The sequence below is a fragment of the Tremella mesenterica genome, assembly GCF_000271645.1.
Source record: "Tremella mesenterica DSM 1558 unplaced genomic scaffold TREMEscaffold_24, whole genome shotgun sequence".
Taxonomy (NCBI): Eukaryota; Fungi; Basidiomycota; class Tremellomycetes; order Tremellales; family Tremellaceae; genus Tremella; species Tremella mesenterica.
The window spans coordinates 78,448-91,843 of record NW_006711248.1 but is presented as its reverse complement, the minus strand read 5'-3'; the positions used below and the strand labels follow the sequence as shown (position 1 = coordinate 91,843).

The 13,396-nt window shown below is 47.3% G+C and overlaps 4 protein-coding genes across 4 annotated transcripts; 3 read left to right on the top strand and 1 right to left on the bottom strand.

Annotated features, from left to right (window-relative positions):
• Positions 1-4,128: 4,128 nt before the first annotated feature.
• Positions 4,129-5,542, top strand: TREMEDRAFT_36178 (uncharacterized protein; the record flags this gene model as incomplete). The annotated part of the gene is made up of 2 exons (XM_007008524.1): positions 4,129-4,287; positions 4,331-5,542. 2 exons carry the CDS (start codon positions 4,129-4,131, stop codon positions 5,540-5,542), a joined length of 1,371 nt encoding a protein of 456 aa, XP_007008586.1.
• A 704-nt stretch (positions 5,543-6,246) lies between these two features.
• On the top strand, positions 6,247-6,898 carry TREMEDRAFT_66501 (uncharacterized protein; the record flags this gene model as incomplete). The annotated part of the gene is made up of 4 exons (XM_007008547.1): positions 6,247-6,285; positions 6,318-6,450; positions 6,475-6,655; positions 6,721-6,898. The coding sequence occupies 4 exons, from the start codon at positions 6,247-6,249 to the stop codon at positions 6,896-6,898; spliced, it is 531 nt and encodes a 176-aa protein (XP_007008609.1).
• A 411-nt stretch (positions 6,899-7,309) lies between these two features.
• Positions 7,310-10,530, bottom strand: TREMEDRAFT_66500 (uncharacterized protein; the record flags this gene model as incomplete). The annotated part of the gene is made up of 7 exons (XM_007008546.1): positions 7,310-7,348; positions 7,674-7,961; positions 8,246-8,344; positions 8,417-8,614; positions 9,059-9,526; positions 9,664-9,985; positions 10,262-10,530. The coding sequence occupies 7 exons, from the start codon at positions 10,528-10,530 to the stop codon at positions 7,310-7,312; spliced, it is 1,683 nt and encodes a 560-aa protein (XP_007008608.1).
• A 728-nt stretch (positions 10,531-11,258) lies between these two features.
• Positions 11,259-12,005, top strand: TREMEDRAFT_66499 (uncharacterized protein; the record flags this gene model as incomplete). Its single annotated transcript, XM_007008545.1, has 3 exons — positions 11,259-11,517; positions 11,552-11,573; positions 11,711-12,005. The coding sequence occupies 3 exons, from the start codon at positions 11,259-11,261 to the stop codon at positions 12,003-12,005; spliced, it is 576 nt and encodes a 191-aa protein (XP_007008607.1).
• Between the last annotated feature and the right edge of the window lie 1,391 nt (positions 12,006-13,396).

The following is a 13,396-nucleotide window of genomic DNA, read 5'->3' as shown; positions in this document are numbered from 1 at the left end:
TATCTCCACCTACTTTGGTTTACACGCATCCTAGGACATCTGAGACCTACCACGGGGAAGTTAGGCGAGGTTAGGGTGGGTAGGAATGGAGGAATCAGAAGTACGGAGAAGTTAGGCGAAGTTAGGTTGGTTAGAGACGAACGGATCAGGTACGGCGAAGTTAGGTGAGGCTAGAGAGATGGGTGCTTGGTGAGTCGGTGAAGTTGGCCGAAGTGCGTTGAAGCGCGGAGGGGTTGGATGATCATCTAGGAGGAGTGGATACTATTAGCTGGGAAGATCGCTGAAGTTCTTCAGCGATCCTTGAGTGTTGTCAGTAGTGAAAGATAGATAGAAATAGCCACACACATTAAGATACATCGCTGTCAGTGAAACCCAAACCAGAGTAACTTCGACGTACTTCGTCGAAGTTACCATCAGATCGAAGTCTGCGCCCTCCTGTTTGGGTGAGACATCAAACCCCGAAGTACGAAGTTAGCCGAGGTTCGTCGACCGTCGGTCACTGAGGTAGAAGATAGACGAGAGGTGTGACACTATTTGTGACATATGGGACGCTACTCCTATGAGCCGGGTCAACAATCTCATAGAGGGAATGGAGACTAGGCGACTGGAGCTTGAGAAAGTCAACGGCACTGCAGACTCGATTGTGAAAATGGCTAGAGCTATGCATGTGTAGTTGTCATGAAAGACGGAAAAATGTGCGTTCCGGTTTTTTTATTAGTTGCCAGTAGAACATTCTTGATTTTCACGGCCCCTTTAGATTGTGAAATCTATCAATAATTGACTCATGACCAAAGGCCGGTTGGATAGCATTATAAATTTCTATGAATATTGAAGCTATTGGACATCCATATAATAGTTAAAATAATATTATTATTTCTTATTCATAACGGCATATAAAAATGTACGTGTCTAAATTGAAAAAAATTAAAGTTTTAGTGTACCATAATTTAAAATTCTGTCATTCTGGAGATATTTCCATTCATCATTAGCACCAACTATCGAAGAGATCCTTCATATCTCGAAGAACTCTCTTGGAGCTAAAGCTACTGAAAAAATGTCGGAAACAAGGCGCTCGTCCTCTTCGTACCTTCTACCCCTTCGTCTACTTGAGACCTGTACTGAATCCACACTCTCTTCTGTTCGCGCCGCTGTTGGCCCCACCGCATACGACAATTTCATGAGAGAGGTGTCTTTGGGATTGATTACAAGCTGGGTGGATGATCTTACTGGTTTGTTATCCTCCTCATGAAGTCCTCCACCCCAGTAACTACTCCATCTCCCTCCCTCCCCTTGTCTCTTGTGTTGGATCTTTGTGTGCTGAATGGCCCACTATTCAGCCTTAAGTACGTTATCGTAGTAGTGCTCTTTCCCTCCTAATGCATTACTATACTGTACATCTCCGTAAGATAACCTCATTAGACGTGAGCTTGGTCAGTGGGGTATGAGATTAGCCGGTACGGTAATATGAGACATGGAGATAGAGTAGATAAGTCTCTCCGTCTCAGATGAGAAGAGGAGAAGTACTTCCCTGAACGTCTGTCACGAACCATGTCGTGACATCCCTGACAACTACCATCACCGGCCCTCCTTTCACCATCACCGAACCACTATCCACCACCACCCCGAACCACTGAGACCAACTACGACGAAGTTACGAGAACCTAGGGATTATTAGTCACAACAACCCCGCCTAACGGAGAACTACGGCGAAGTTAGGGGAAGGAAACCGAGGGAGAGTGCAGTAGGGGAAGTTAGGCGACGTTAGTCGGAGTAGGATATCGGGGATATGGCGAGGTACGGCGAAGTTGAACGAAGAGGACTGAGCGTGAGGCTGTACAGGGGTTGAGGGACGTTCTATGAGAAGAGAGGGGAAGTATAGATAGTTTACAGATCGCTGAACTTCTTCAGCGATCCTTGATTGTTGTCAGTAGTGAAAGACAGATAGAGATAGCTATATACAATCGAGATACATCGCCATCAGTAGAACAAAACCCCAGTTAGAGTAACTACGCCGAAGTACGCCGTAGTTACACTCCTTTTGACGTCTGCGCCCTCCTGGTTGGGTGAGACATCGACTTAGAGGCGTCAAGTTAGCCGAGGTTCGTCGACCGTCGGTCTGTTAGAAGATAGTTGTTCGACAGGCTTGACAACGCCTACCGTCAAGGAAGGGAAGTGAGAAGGCGACTTTCCTGAAATGACAACCAACAAACATGGGATCAATCAGGAGTTCGGGGTACCTCGACTAATCTGATAGGGGTTGAGCGGTCGGTGACATTGGGAACTCGGATCAAAGCTCCTTGGAAGTCGATACGGCTGAGAAAGATGACCTCCCGTACGTCAGAATGTCAAAAGACGGTGAATGTCACGCCTGCGGGTAGACTGCGGTTGCAAAGTACTGCCTTGGGTACTGAAGGGTTTTAGTCTCTGGCTCGTAGAGCTTGATGACTGCCTTAGGTACTGAGGGTACTGAGGTGTTGGGTTAGAACCAACTAGGTGACTTTCAAAGATGAAGTTCAACTTCAAGATGAAGATACATTGCTGAAGAAAGAGGGGGGAGATGTGCTCCTTTTATACCCTTCAAAATGACTAAACTGCTAAACTATAATTTGCAATCTGACTAGACTGATAAACTAGTATTTGCAATCCCTAAGTCCTATTGGCAATCCTTGAGTCCTTATTTGCAATCCTTGATTGGGGATTGGCAATACTGCTATGGTGATTTGCAATGCTGATTAAGCATGCACTACAATTACTACTTCAGGAAGGTGGAGGCATGTGGAGGCATGTGGTGATTTGCAATGCTGATTAAGCATGCACTGCAATTACTACTTTGGGAAGGTGGAGGCATGTGGAGGTGGTGCCTGAGTGATAGCAAAACCCACATCATGCATCTTGCATGTGTTCAACTGTGGCAGTGTGGCAGAGCCACTCTGGGTTCATGACACTTTCTTTCTCCAAAGAAAAGCAATTGGAAGCCGGGAAAGAAATACAAAGAAGGTACAGATTCGGAAATGTACCGCGGTATGTGACTTTCACAATGTTCGTTCGTTCGTCCCAACACTTTTTGACAAGAGACGAGAAGAGAAGAGATCGAAATAGGATTTGAGAATCCTCTTTGACTATTCCCAGAGGGGGGACATTTAGAAAAGAGAAAAGAAAAAAATTAAGAAGCTCTATGAGGGGAAGCGTGTGAAGAAAGAGATTCAGAGTAAAAATCGACCAAAAAGAAAAAGAAAAAAAAAAAAAACACCATGGACTTACTTTTACTCATTTCCGTCACCTGTCAACTACATGAACTTAAAGCCTTAAGTCTTGAGAAACCGGTTATTCAAAGACTAGTGTTGCCAACCTGTCAAATTGACAGGACGCGTCTCTTGGCTCTCGAGCTAACTCCGTGAACCCGTGAACCCGTGGAGTCTCTATCTATCTATCTGCCTATCTCACACAGACACTTCTAACGCTCATGGGCCTGTATGGTCGGTCTCCTTCTCTCTTTATCGTCTCGCTTCCGCTCTGCGGGCGTTGCCGCTAGCCATGTGGTTTATCCCCCTAAGTTGTCTTGACATCATCTGTTATTTATAGTAGACTAGTGTTGCCAACCTGTCAAATTGACAGGCCCGTCTCCTACCCCTCGAGGTAACTCTGTGAACCCGTGGACTTGCTATCTGTCACACTTCTAGCTTGAGGATCCGTGAACCCTCTCTTCTCAGTTTATCGTCTCGCTACACACAACCTACACACAACGTGGTTTGTTTCCACGTGGTTTGTCTCGAGGGTTAATCTGTTATTACATTACTCGGGTTCACGTGACTTTCGGACAAATGTCAGTTTCGAACATCATAGATCTTGTACTTGATATCTGCATTCCATATTTCTTCAGGAATGAGTGACCCGCTCGCTGCAGCTGTTCTGTACAAGCGTGAACATCCTGAGGAGAGCTTCAAACACATCTCAGACCAGTTCAAAGTACCAAAAACAACCCTCCACGACCGATATAACGGGACACACTCTGACCATGTCTCTGCTGCTCATCACGCTCTATTTCCAGCACAGGAAGAAGCAATCCTCGAGAATATCAACATGTATGCTCAGCGGGGGACCCTAGTAGCTCCAAAAGCGGTGAGGGAAATGGCAGAGGCGGTTCATGGAGAGAAATTGGGTATCAATTGGGTCTCCACATTCATCAAACGACATTCCGACCGTATACATTCTCGTTTTCATGACTTCCGTGAGCTTGCACGCCATCAAGCAGATACCCCAGAGACTCGACAAGCTTGGTACAAACTAGTAAGCACCGCTGGCAATGTTGAGAGTTGGATCTGACAGATAGGTCAAGCATATCTACACTTCTCACATCTATTTCCCTCATAACATCTACAACATGGATGAAGTTGGCTTCAATATTGCTCTCCAACACCGTACACGCACTGTAGCCCCTCGCTCCACTCATCGTAAAGCCCAAACCCTCCCAACAAATAGCGAGCATATCACAGTTGTCGCCTGTATCGGCACAGAATCAGCACCAATTCCTCCCCTTGTCATCTATAAAGGGGAGTCGGTCCTTGAGGGGTGGACAGCGGAACAAAATCCCCCTATTCCTCAGCGAGCTATCACCACCTTTTCTGGATACTCCAACAGCTATATTACAAAGATGTGGCTAGAGGACATATTTGATCCTGCAACAAAAGCAATCGCCCGTAATGGAAAAGATAGGCGCCTGCTATTCCTCGATGGCTTTGATGCTCATGTACAACTCGACTTCCTTGAATCCTGTTGGTCTCGCAACATTGTTCCTATCATTCTTCCTGCCAATATGTCAAGCGAATTTCAGCGTCTCGATGTTAACTTCTTTGGACCACTCAAAAACGCGTACAAACGACATCTCCACAAATACCTCCTTGGAAACACTTCCCCCAGTATCTCTAAGGGAGTCTTTTACCGTTGGCATCAGGAGGCATGGAGAGAGACGGCTCAGATCAGGCAATTACGGAGTGCATGGAGAGACTCGGGTTTGTGGCCATTGGATCAGCGAGTGATGGGTGCGTCTCGAGTCCTTAGTCCACCTCCGTCTGTCCAGATTGACCCTCCTGTACCAATAGATCTTGAAACTTACAAAGCAAATGAGAGAGGGGTCGGGCAAGGTCGATATGCGCGGGCTAAGGTGGAAGAGAAGAAAGCTGCTGGCTTGGAAGGGGCATTGACACGAGAGAAGTTGAAGGATCAGGATATCAATCGATTGCAGGAGACGGCAGCCCTAGAGAGGATTGTCAGGGGGAGTCGGAAGCGGGCAAGGTATCCATTTGGGAAAGCGTTTGATCCAGAGGATACAGAAACGTACAGGGAAGAGCTAGCAAGAGATCAGGAAGCTAAGCGAGTAAAGTTGCAACAAAAACAGATTGAAAAGCGAAAGGGGAAGGGGAAGGAGAAGGAGAAGGGGAAGGGGAAGGGTACTCCACCGGTTGCAGCTGAGATCTTGACGGGCAGCCCAAATCTGGCAGGAGAAGCATCTGCGGGCCCTTCTCGTCGTCCTCTTAGATGTTGAGAGGCTCATTGTGCTTACTGACCCATGAGAACTCATTACATAGTCATGCATGATCATCCGGTCGAAATTCCCGTGCGGTCGAAATTGACGTGAACCCGAGTAGACTACTCGTCGTCACGTGTTTCTCGGCAGTTGCACTTTTTCGGACAAAACTTTTCATAGCTCTTCTATACATTTTGCATGCTATTCTTTGATTTAGTCTACAATGGAAGATCCTATGACTCTGGCAGTCCGGTACAAGAACAAGCACCCCTCTGAGAGCTACCAAAGCGTAGCACACGGATTCAAAGTGCCAAGAACAACTCTCATGATCGACATCGTAACATCCACCTCCCTCATCCCATCAATGCGCCTCACCGCCTGACAGTCGAGCAGGAGAAGCAGTTGGTGCTTAAAATCAATGACTATGCTACCAGAGGTACTCTCATTACACCCTGACATGTCAAGGAGCTTGCGGAAGCTATATGTGAAGATACAGTAGGGATAAATTGGATTGGACATTTTGTAGATCGACATAAAGATGTCTTGACCTCTTGTTTCTATACATATCAAGAGTTGGGACGCCTCAAAGCAGACATACCAGGAACCAGACAAAAGTTTTACCAACTAGTATGTATCTGCTCCTCCGTTTGACCCCAGCTGACAAGTGACAGGTCAAAGAAGTTTATGATACTGGTTTATACCCACCCTCATGTATATTCAATATGGACAAAGCCCCATTCAGTCTCTCTTATGAAAGAAAGGTGCGCCACATCGGACCTCGAGATCATCCTAGAAGAACGGTGAAGCAATTCCTCCATCAAGCAAGCACATCACATCCAAAGCTTGCATCGGCATTGATACCGCTCCTGTCCCTCCTGTCATCATTTATAAAGGCGCTTGTCTCCCAGAAAACTGGACCACAGTTAGTGAGAAGGATGTCTGACAGCTAGCAGTGACTTCTGACTCTGGTTGGACCAACAGTCATATAATGATCAAGTGGTTGGAAGATGTTTTTGACCCTTACACCAGGGATCTCGCTCAAGGTCGCCAACATCTTCTGTTCCTTGATGGTGGTGGAAGCTCGTACCAAAGTGGACTGACTTCCTTGAAGCTTGTTGGACTCGTAATATTGTCTGTATCATCTTCCCAGCCAACATGACAAATTGATTTCAGCCCCTAGATGTTGATTTTTTCAGTATCTTGAAAGCTCGTTACTTTGATCGATTGAAGACATATCAATTCGGTGCAGCGGACTCTTCTGCCGCAAAGGGGATGTTCTGGGCATGGCATCAGCAGGCTTGGAGGGAAACGGCGACATCTAGACAGATGCGGGGAGCATGGAGAAAGGCTGGGACTATGGCCATTGGATTTTAAGGTGATGGGAGCGCAGCAGGAGGAGATTCTGAGGACACCACCCCCCAGAGACCTTAGGTGAGGATCCCCTGACCCCACACACTGTTCATATCCTCCGAGCCAATAATCGTGGTATCCGCCAAGGTAAAATCAATTGAGAAAAAGCAAGTATGAAAGTCAAAAAGAAATGTGAACAATTGTTAGCTGAGAATGCAATGTTGAAGGGGGAAGTAGCGGATGTTTATGCGGCTCAGGCCTTGGATAAAGCAACAAGAGACAGTAGGAAGAAGCAGAGATACACAGAAGGAGTGTTTCTGGATCCCATCTATCAAGAAGAACATGCAGAGGAATTGGAGGTCAGGAAGAGGCAGGAAAGAGGAGGAAGCTCGGAAGAAAAGGCAGCGCACAGAGAGTAAAACCAACTCTACGGGCTCACAATCCTACTCGTAAATGCAGTCCTGGACCCTCAAACTGCATGTCAAGTTTGCTTGTCATTTTTGTATGTAGTTGGCATGTTATACAGATAGATATCATTCATAAAGGTACATGATATCATGTCCGACAAGGTGGAATTGCCGAGAAAGTCGTGAAGACGAGTAGTGTTGCCAACCTGTCAAATTGACAGGCCCGTCCGTCTCCGGCCTGTCGAGGTAACTCCGTGGGACCCGTGGACTCGCTATAGTAGATATGTGGGCATTTCATCATCTTCAAGATACTTGTACATTCGAACCCTAAAACCCAAAAAAAAAAAAAAAAAACAACAAATATGACTATAAGGTGTAGATAACCAAATGACCCTTTTCAAAACGTTTGCTTTCGAATCTTCTTTCTCTTTTTCCGTTTCTTTTTCCGTTTTCAACTCTTGGATCAATTCGTCCAAATGTATCTCTACCATCTTGATGATTTCCTTCCCTTCTTCTTCTTCATCTTCTTCTTGAACGATGGATCGAACGTGATCTTGACTTGTGGGAATTTTGACGGGTAGACGAGTCGACCTTTTCGTGGCTCTCAAAGTCGCGTAGAGACGGATGACATCGAGAGCTAGACAGACGGATTCACACGGATCACAAGGATGATATTGAGACTTTTTTGGTCAGTAGGGGTTTTTTCGTCACTTGGGCAGAAGATGGGATGAGATGACCAGGAGGGAAGAAAAAGGATTAAAACTAAGGCAGCTTGGCTCCATCATATTTTTCCTTTCCTCCATCCTCCATCTCCTCTCCGTATCGGTGAGGGTAAGTAAGGGAACAGGGAAAAGGAACGAGGAACAAGGAAGGAATGAACTCTTCCTTTTGTTTCCCCCTTCTCCCCAATTCGAATCATGTCCGACGAGAGAAATGAAAGGTTTGGTTTATGAATCCAACTCACGGATAAAACAACTTCCAAACTACGTAACCTCACTCCAGCCGTACGTGGTTTACTTTCATGTTCACCTCTCAACGCGAGACACATTCCGAGTATCGTTTCCTATCACACACACATCAGCTTTCCATTCGTTTTTATTTCTCACTTTTGATTCACAAATGAACAAGAACTGACCTCGATGGGATCGAAACTTTCTCGCTCTTGACCAATTGAAATCTTTTCTCCATCATCGGTCAAAGACTTCTGAGCGACGGTAGGAACGACGACATACGCGCAATAATCTTCTTGTCTATCCAACACCATGATCACCCACCGTCCGGCCTCTCCGTCCAATGGTTTGGCGACTAGCAGCACGTCATTTCGGTGTGTGAGCTAGACTGATATGTGTCAGCGGATCCGTCTTCCATTCTGAATTCACTATTCAACCCCTACCGAAAAAGCGTCCTCCATGTATGTATCTCTCCCCCTCACGCTCAACTCTACCCGATTGTGTTATAACTCGTTCCCGTCTTTGAAGAAGGGCGAGAGGATGTCTTTGGACATCACAGTTGCCCTTCCCGTGGTCGGCATGGAAAAACATACGTCCTTCCAGCCGGTAGGGGAAGGCAGGGGTTCCAAGTTAGAAGGAGAGGAAGGGGACAAAAGCGAAGGTAGGGGAGAAGAGGGGTTCCAAGAGACAACGAGAGGAAGGGTACAAAAGCGAACGAGGTGAGAGGTGGAACGACAGTTTGACTCATATGTTCAACCCGACGTAGTGATAGGTTGGGAGTGGATGAAGAGAGAAGGTTTTCTTTTTCTTTTCTTCTTTTGACTCACCCAGAAAGATCTGCCCCAACTCGGATCTCTTCCTTCCATATCCTCTCTTTCGTCTTTTTCCATGCCATCATCGACCGACCGAGTGGACGTTGAAAGGGGGTCGAGTTCAAAGGGTTGTAAACGAGAGAACAACACTCCTGAGAATCCTCTCTCCGGAACGATACATGTATCTCCTATGCGGTAAAGGAAAGCAAGAACGACCCTTATTCTCTGACCTGTGTCCAGTCCTGAGCTTGAGATCGGTCGAGGAGGAGTCGAGGATAAGGAATCAGAGCATGAAACGGAAGTGATGGCCAAAAATCTAGCTTGAGGTCTGGTTCTGGTTCTGGGTTTGGCGCTTTCGTCTTTGGGGGGATCGAGAGCGGAGGCTAAAGATGAAGAGGAAATGAAAATGGGAGGGGGAGATGTGATGACCATTTCTTGCCATTCATCCGAATCAGAACAGCTGGTGAGGGAAGTTATTGCCGACTGTCGTATGTCAATCTTACTTCTTCCCTCTGTCTATCTTTTTGTGATTCTCTCAAACAGGAGAAAGAATGATTACAAGACCTGAGAAAGACGGGGGGGGGAAGGTGCGTGACAAGATGAAAGGTAGACAGACATACGGTGTGAATGACATTGCAGTCACCATGGAAAAGAAGGTATGATCGGACGAAACGCGCCGTGCCAGGTGCGAACAGGAAAGGCAAAGCCTCAGGCTTGGGCTGGGGATCTGGCACGATTTCAGTGACGGTCGAAGGTCCCGCGTGAGGGGACGGGACGGGGACGGATGAGTGGGGTTCTCCTTCGTACGAGTGGTGTTCCGACGCTTGAACGACATCCAACGTTGGTCCGGGTGTTATGGTCGATGGGATCGAGTCGGATCTCGTTCTCCGTCTGGGTGATTCCGAATCGCGAAGAGATTTGTCTTTGTCGCTAGATTTCCGCCTGGGAGATTCGCATCGTCCGAGTGATTGATCAGTGTCGACACGGAGACGGTGGACTCGGGGGGGAAAGTCTCGTTGGGTTGAGTTTGAATCTTCATGATCTACGACGGTGGAATGTGGTGTGCCGATGTTGCTCGTATCATCATGATCTCGTAGGGTAGATGATCTAAACCTCCCAGTTCACTCGTCTGGTCCATCTTGACCCGTCCTCGTCTCGTATTGCGAGCTTTGGGAGATAACGATGATGATGATGGTTTGTAACCGAATGTTGACTGACCACTTTGGACACTCGCGATCGAAAATGTATTTGTACTTTCGGACAAAGTTGTCGCCCGGTTGACGTGGATGCTGCCAAGCTGTCCGCGACATGCATGGGGTTATTCTCATCGTGATACTCTGGTCAGAGGGTTCTAACAAGCGACGTTGATGGTTTTCTTGCCTCTTGCCGCGTTGATCCAAGTCAGAGGAATGTGGGGTGAGGGGGGAGGGGGGAAAGGGGGATGGGAGGAAAACCAAGTCGAAGCTTCTGTACACGTATCTGACCATCTTGTCGAAGGGGTGACATCATGATCGTGTTCATTAGTGACGGAAGAGGATGGAGGAGAAATGGTTGATATCCCATCTTTATGACCTACTCGGAGAATGATTCGTTTGATTTGAACAGGTTTATGAATTCATCATGATTCCCTCTCGTCCTCTTCTCCTCTCATCCGAGGTACTCTTTCATTTCCATAATCTCGTATGAAACTTTTCGCCCAAGTTTGAAAAGGTATCAACCTTGTCGATTGCACGAAATCGAATATCCATTTCTCGGCAACGTCAACCTCTTGTTCTTCTTCGGGTTCAACTTGATCCAACAAATCTTTGGGGAGTGTGTACATCATGTATACCTTTGATGTATTCTGTTGTGGGGTGGATGACTTAATCTACAGGTTGTTGTTGTCCTGGTAAAGCTAGGATACCACCTGATTTCTTAAATTTGATCAGTATGAGATGGCTTTTTACTTTATACTTTTTGGGGATGACTCGTTGTAAAGCTCCAAAGCTGCTGACTGACATGACCCAGTCTAATCCAGCTCCCATTCCAAGCCGGACGATACTACCATCTCGTTGGAGCAGCTGAGACTATTGCCTCGACTTGAGCTTGGCGTCCGACGTGGTGAAGGGAGGATCTGGACGGCATATACGATTGAAAGTCTCTCAGAGCCGTTCACACACGTCAGCACCAAAACCAGTGATCCAGTGAATCTCGGACCGAAAAGCAGATCATCAAGATGTTTAAAACGGAGAGTCAGCCTCCGTGGTTCATACAAGAGGGCATGCAAGCGTGGCGTACGGAAATGGCTCTTCTCGAGACCGTACGGGAATTCCCAGAGTTGGATTTCATCTGTCAAGCAAGGGGTTTTTATCGACGGTTTTCCCGGGCTGGGGTTGAGGTCGGAGCTACAGGCGGTGGTCGTCACACGGACGGACGAGGTGATAGATCGGTGGGAAAGGGTTCACAGTGTTTGGCGGTCATCATGGAGGACGGGGGTGGCCAAATTTGTTCGACCAGATTAGATGATAGATGAACTTTGCGAAGAGGAAAAGTGAGTTGGAGCTCTCCGTGCTTCCCTTGACACCTCCCCGCGGGCGGCCGCGCTCCCGTGCGCTCTCACCCTCTGTCCATCTTCACCTGACCAATGGAGATTGGGACACGGACACGAGGCTGATTTAAAACCAACAGGAAGGAAATCATCTCCCACTACATTTCTCTCTCCCGACGTCGAATCCTACATGGAGACGCCCATCCGCGTAACTGGATAAAAGTCGTCGACCCCATTCTTCTGACTCATCCGGGGCCTCCCCGTCGTCTTGGTCGACACCCCTATCGGATCAAGTTGATCGATTGGGGATCTTCCCGCTTGGTACCTCCTGGTGACGAGTGGGGTGATTGCATGTTACGAGCTCAAGTGGATGAGATCAAAGACGCTTTTGAGCATAATGACGTTTATAGGTTATCGGCACCGCAGGAGGTCTAGAGTAGAGAGGATGATTGGGTTGATTGTACAAAAGGTATGGGATGTTATTTGTTTGGCTACTTACACTCACTACTACAGATCCTTGCTCGGTACAGATCCGTCACCAGGACTGTATCCGTGTAGTTCTTGCTGGTACCTTGGAGGACGGCAAAGGACGTAGAGGAAAGAGAAAGTTCACTCATAACTCATCATCACCTTGTTCGATAGAACACCCTGCTCAACGTCCCTCAGAGTCTCCAATATCCTCATACAACATGGCCCTCACAGAGATCAGCGTTGACCTCGGCGTCACCACCTCCACCTTGCACACCGACGTTTGATCATCATCATTCACCCCTTCCGATATCCCAGCTGTCACCCTTCAAACCGTCCTTCTCGTCCTCGTGGACACCTCAAGAACGCCATTGATCGACAGACATGGACCGAGACGTTCTCCATCACCCTCACCCTTTCTCTAACCTAACATATTCAATCGTTACCCACCCGTTTCAGCTCTTTACCGTACCGACCCAACCCGTTTTTTCAATCTTCGCTTCTATTCCCCCTCCTCTCCTCCCGAGAAAGCGTCTCCTATCACCCACTTTGCGTTCCCGCCCGCTCGACTTCCCTTTTACCTGTACGTCCCGGTTGTGTGCGACGTACATCACGAGAAAGGAATGGATTCCACAGCTCTCTTTTTTTTTCCAATCCTGGTTGTGTATGACGCATATCACGAGGGGGAGGAATGGTGGGCATGTCAGTTTTCTATGGTCCTGGTTATCAGGTCGGCTTCAAACTCTTTTGAGGTCCTTGGTGAAGTAGGAAGACGGGGGTTTGAATGAGCAATCGTGGATAGAGAAGTATCTCAGTACGTCGCCCCAATATTTTCTTTCTCTACTAAATCGATATATCTATCCACATCTCTTCTCTTCTTCTTCCTCTCGACTTGTTGTTAATCACTATCACTGCTCATCTTTCCTACCTTTTCCATCATCATCTTTCCTTCACCGGGGGAAAACCAAAGTTCAAGGGTGATCGATCGTAGGTTTGCGCGATCTGAATCGCCAGTCGGAGCTCTCTCTACCCACCACCGAATCAAATTCACCAGCCCATATCAATCACCTCCCCCCCCCCCCCCCCCCGGGGAACTTGGATGCCCTCACCGAAATACACCCCCATACACTTTATAGAACGCCGCGTGATCGGAATCGAAAACGTCGACAAGATGAGGGGAAAGAGGATGAATAATGATTAGTAAAGCGGAAAATTGAGAAAGAGAAGGAAGGAGATGAACATTGGTACATTTGTCACTTTGTACGTGATGGAATGATGAGACTGATTCCTCAGTTTTTGTCCTGTATTACTTTGCTGGATGGGGAGTCGGCATCCAAGGTAGGTGAGTACGGATACAC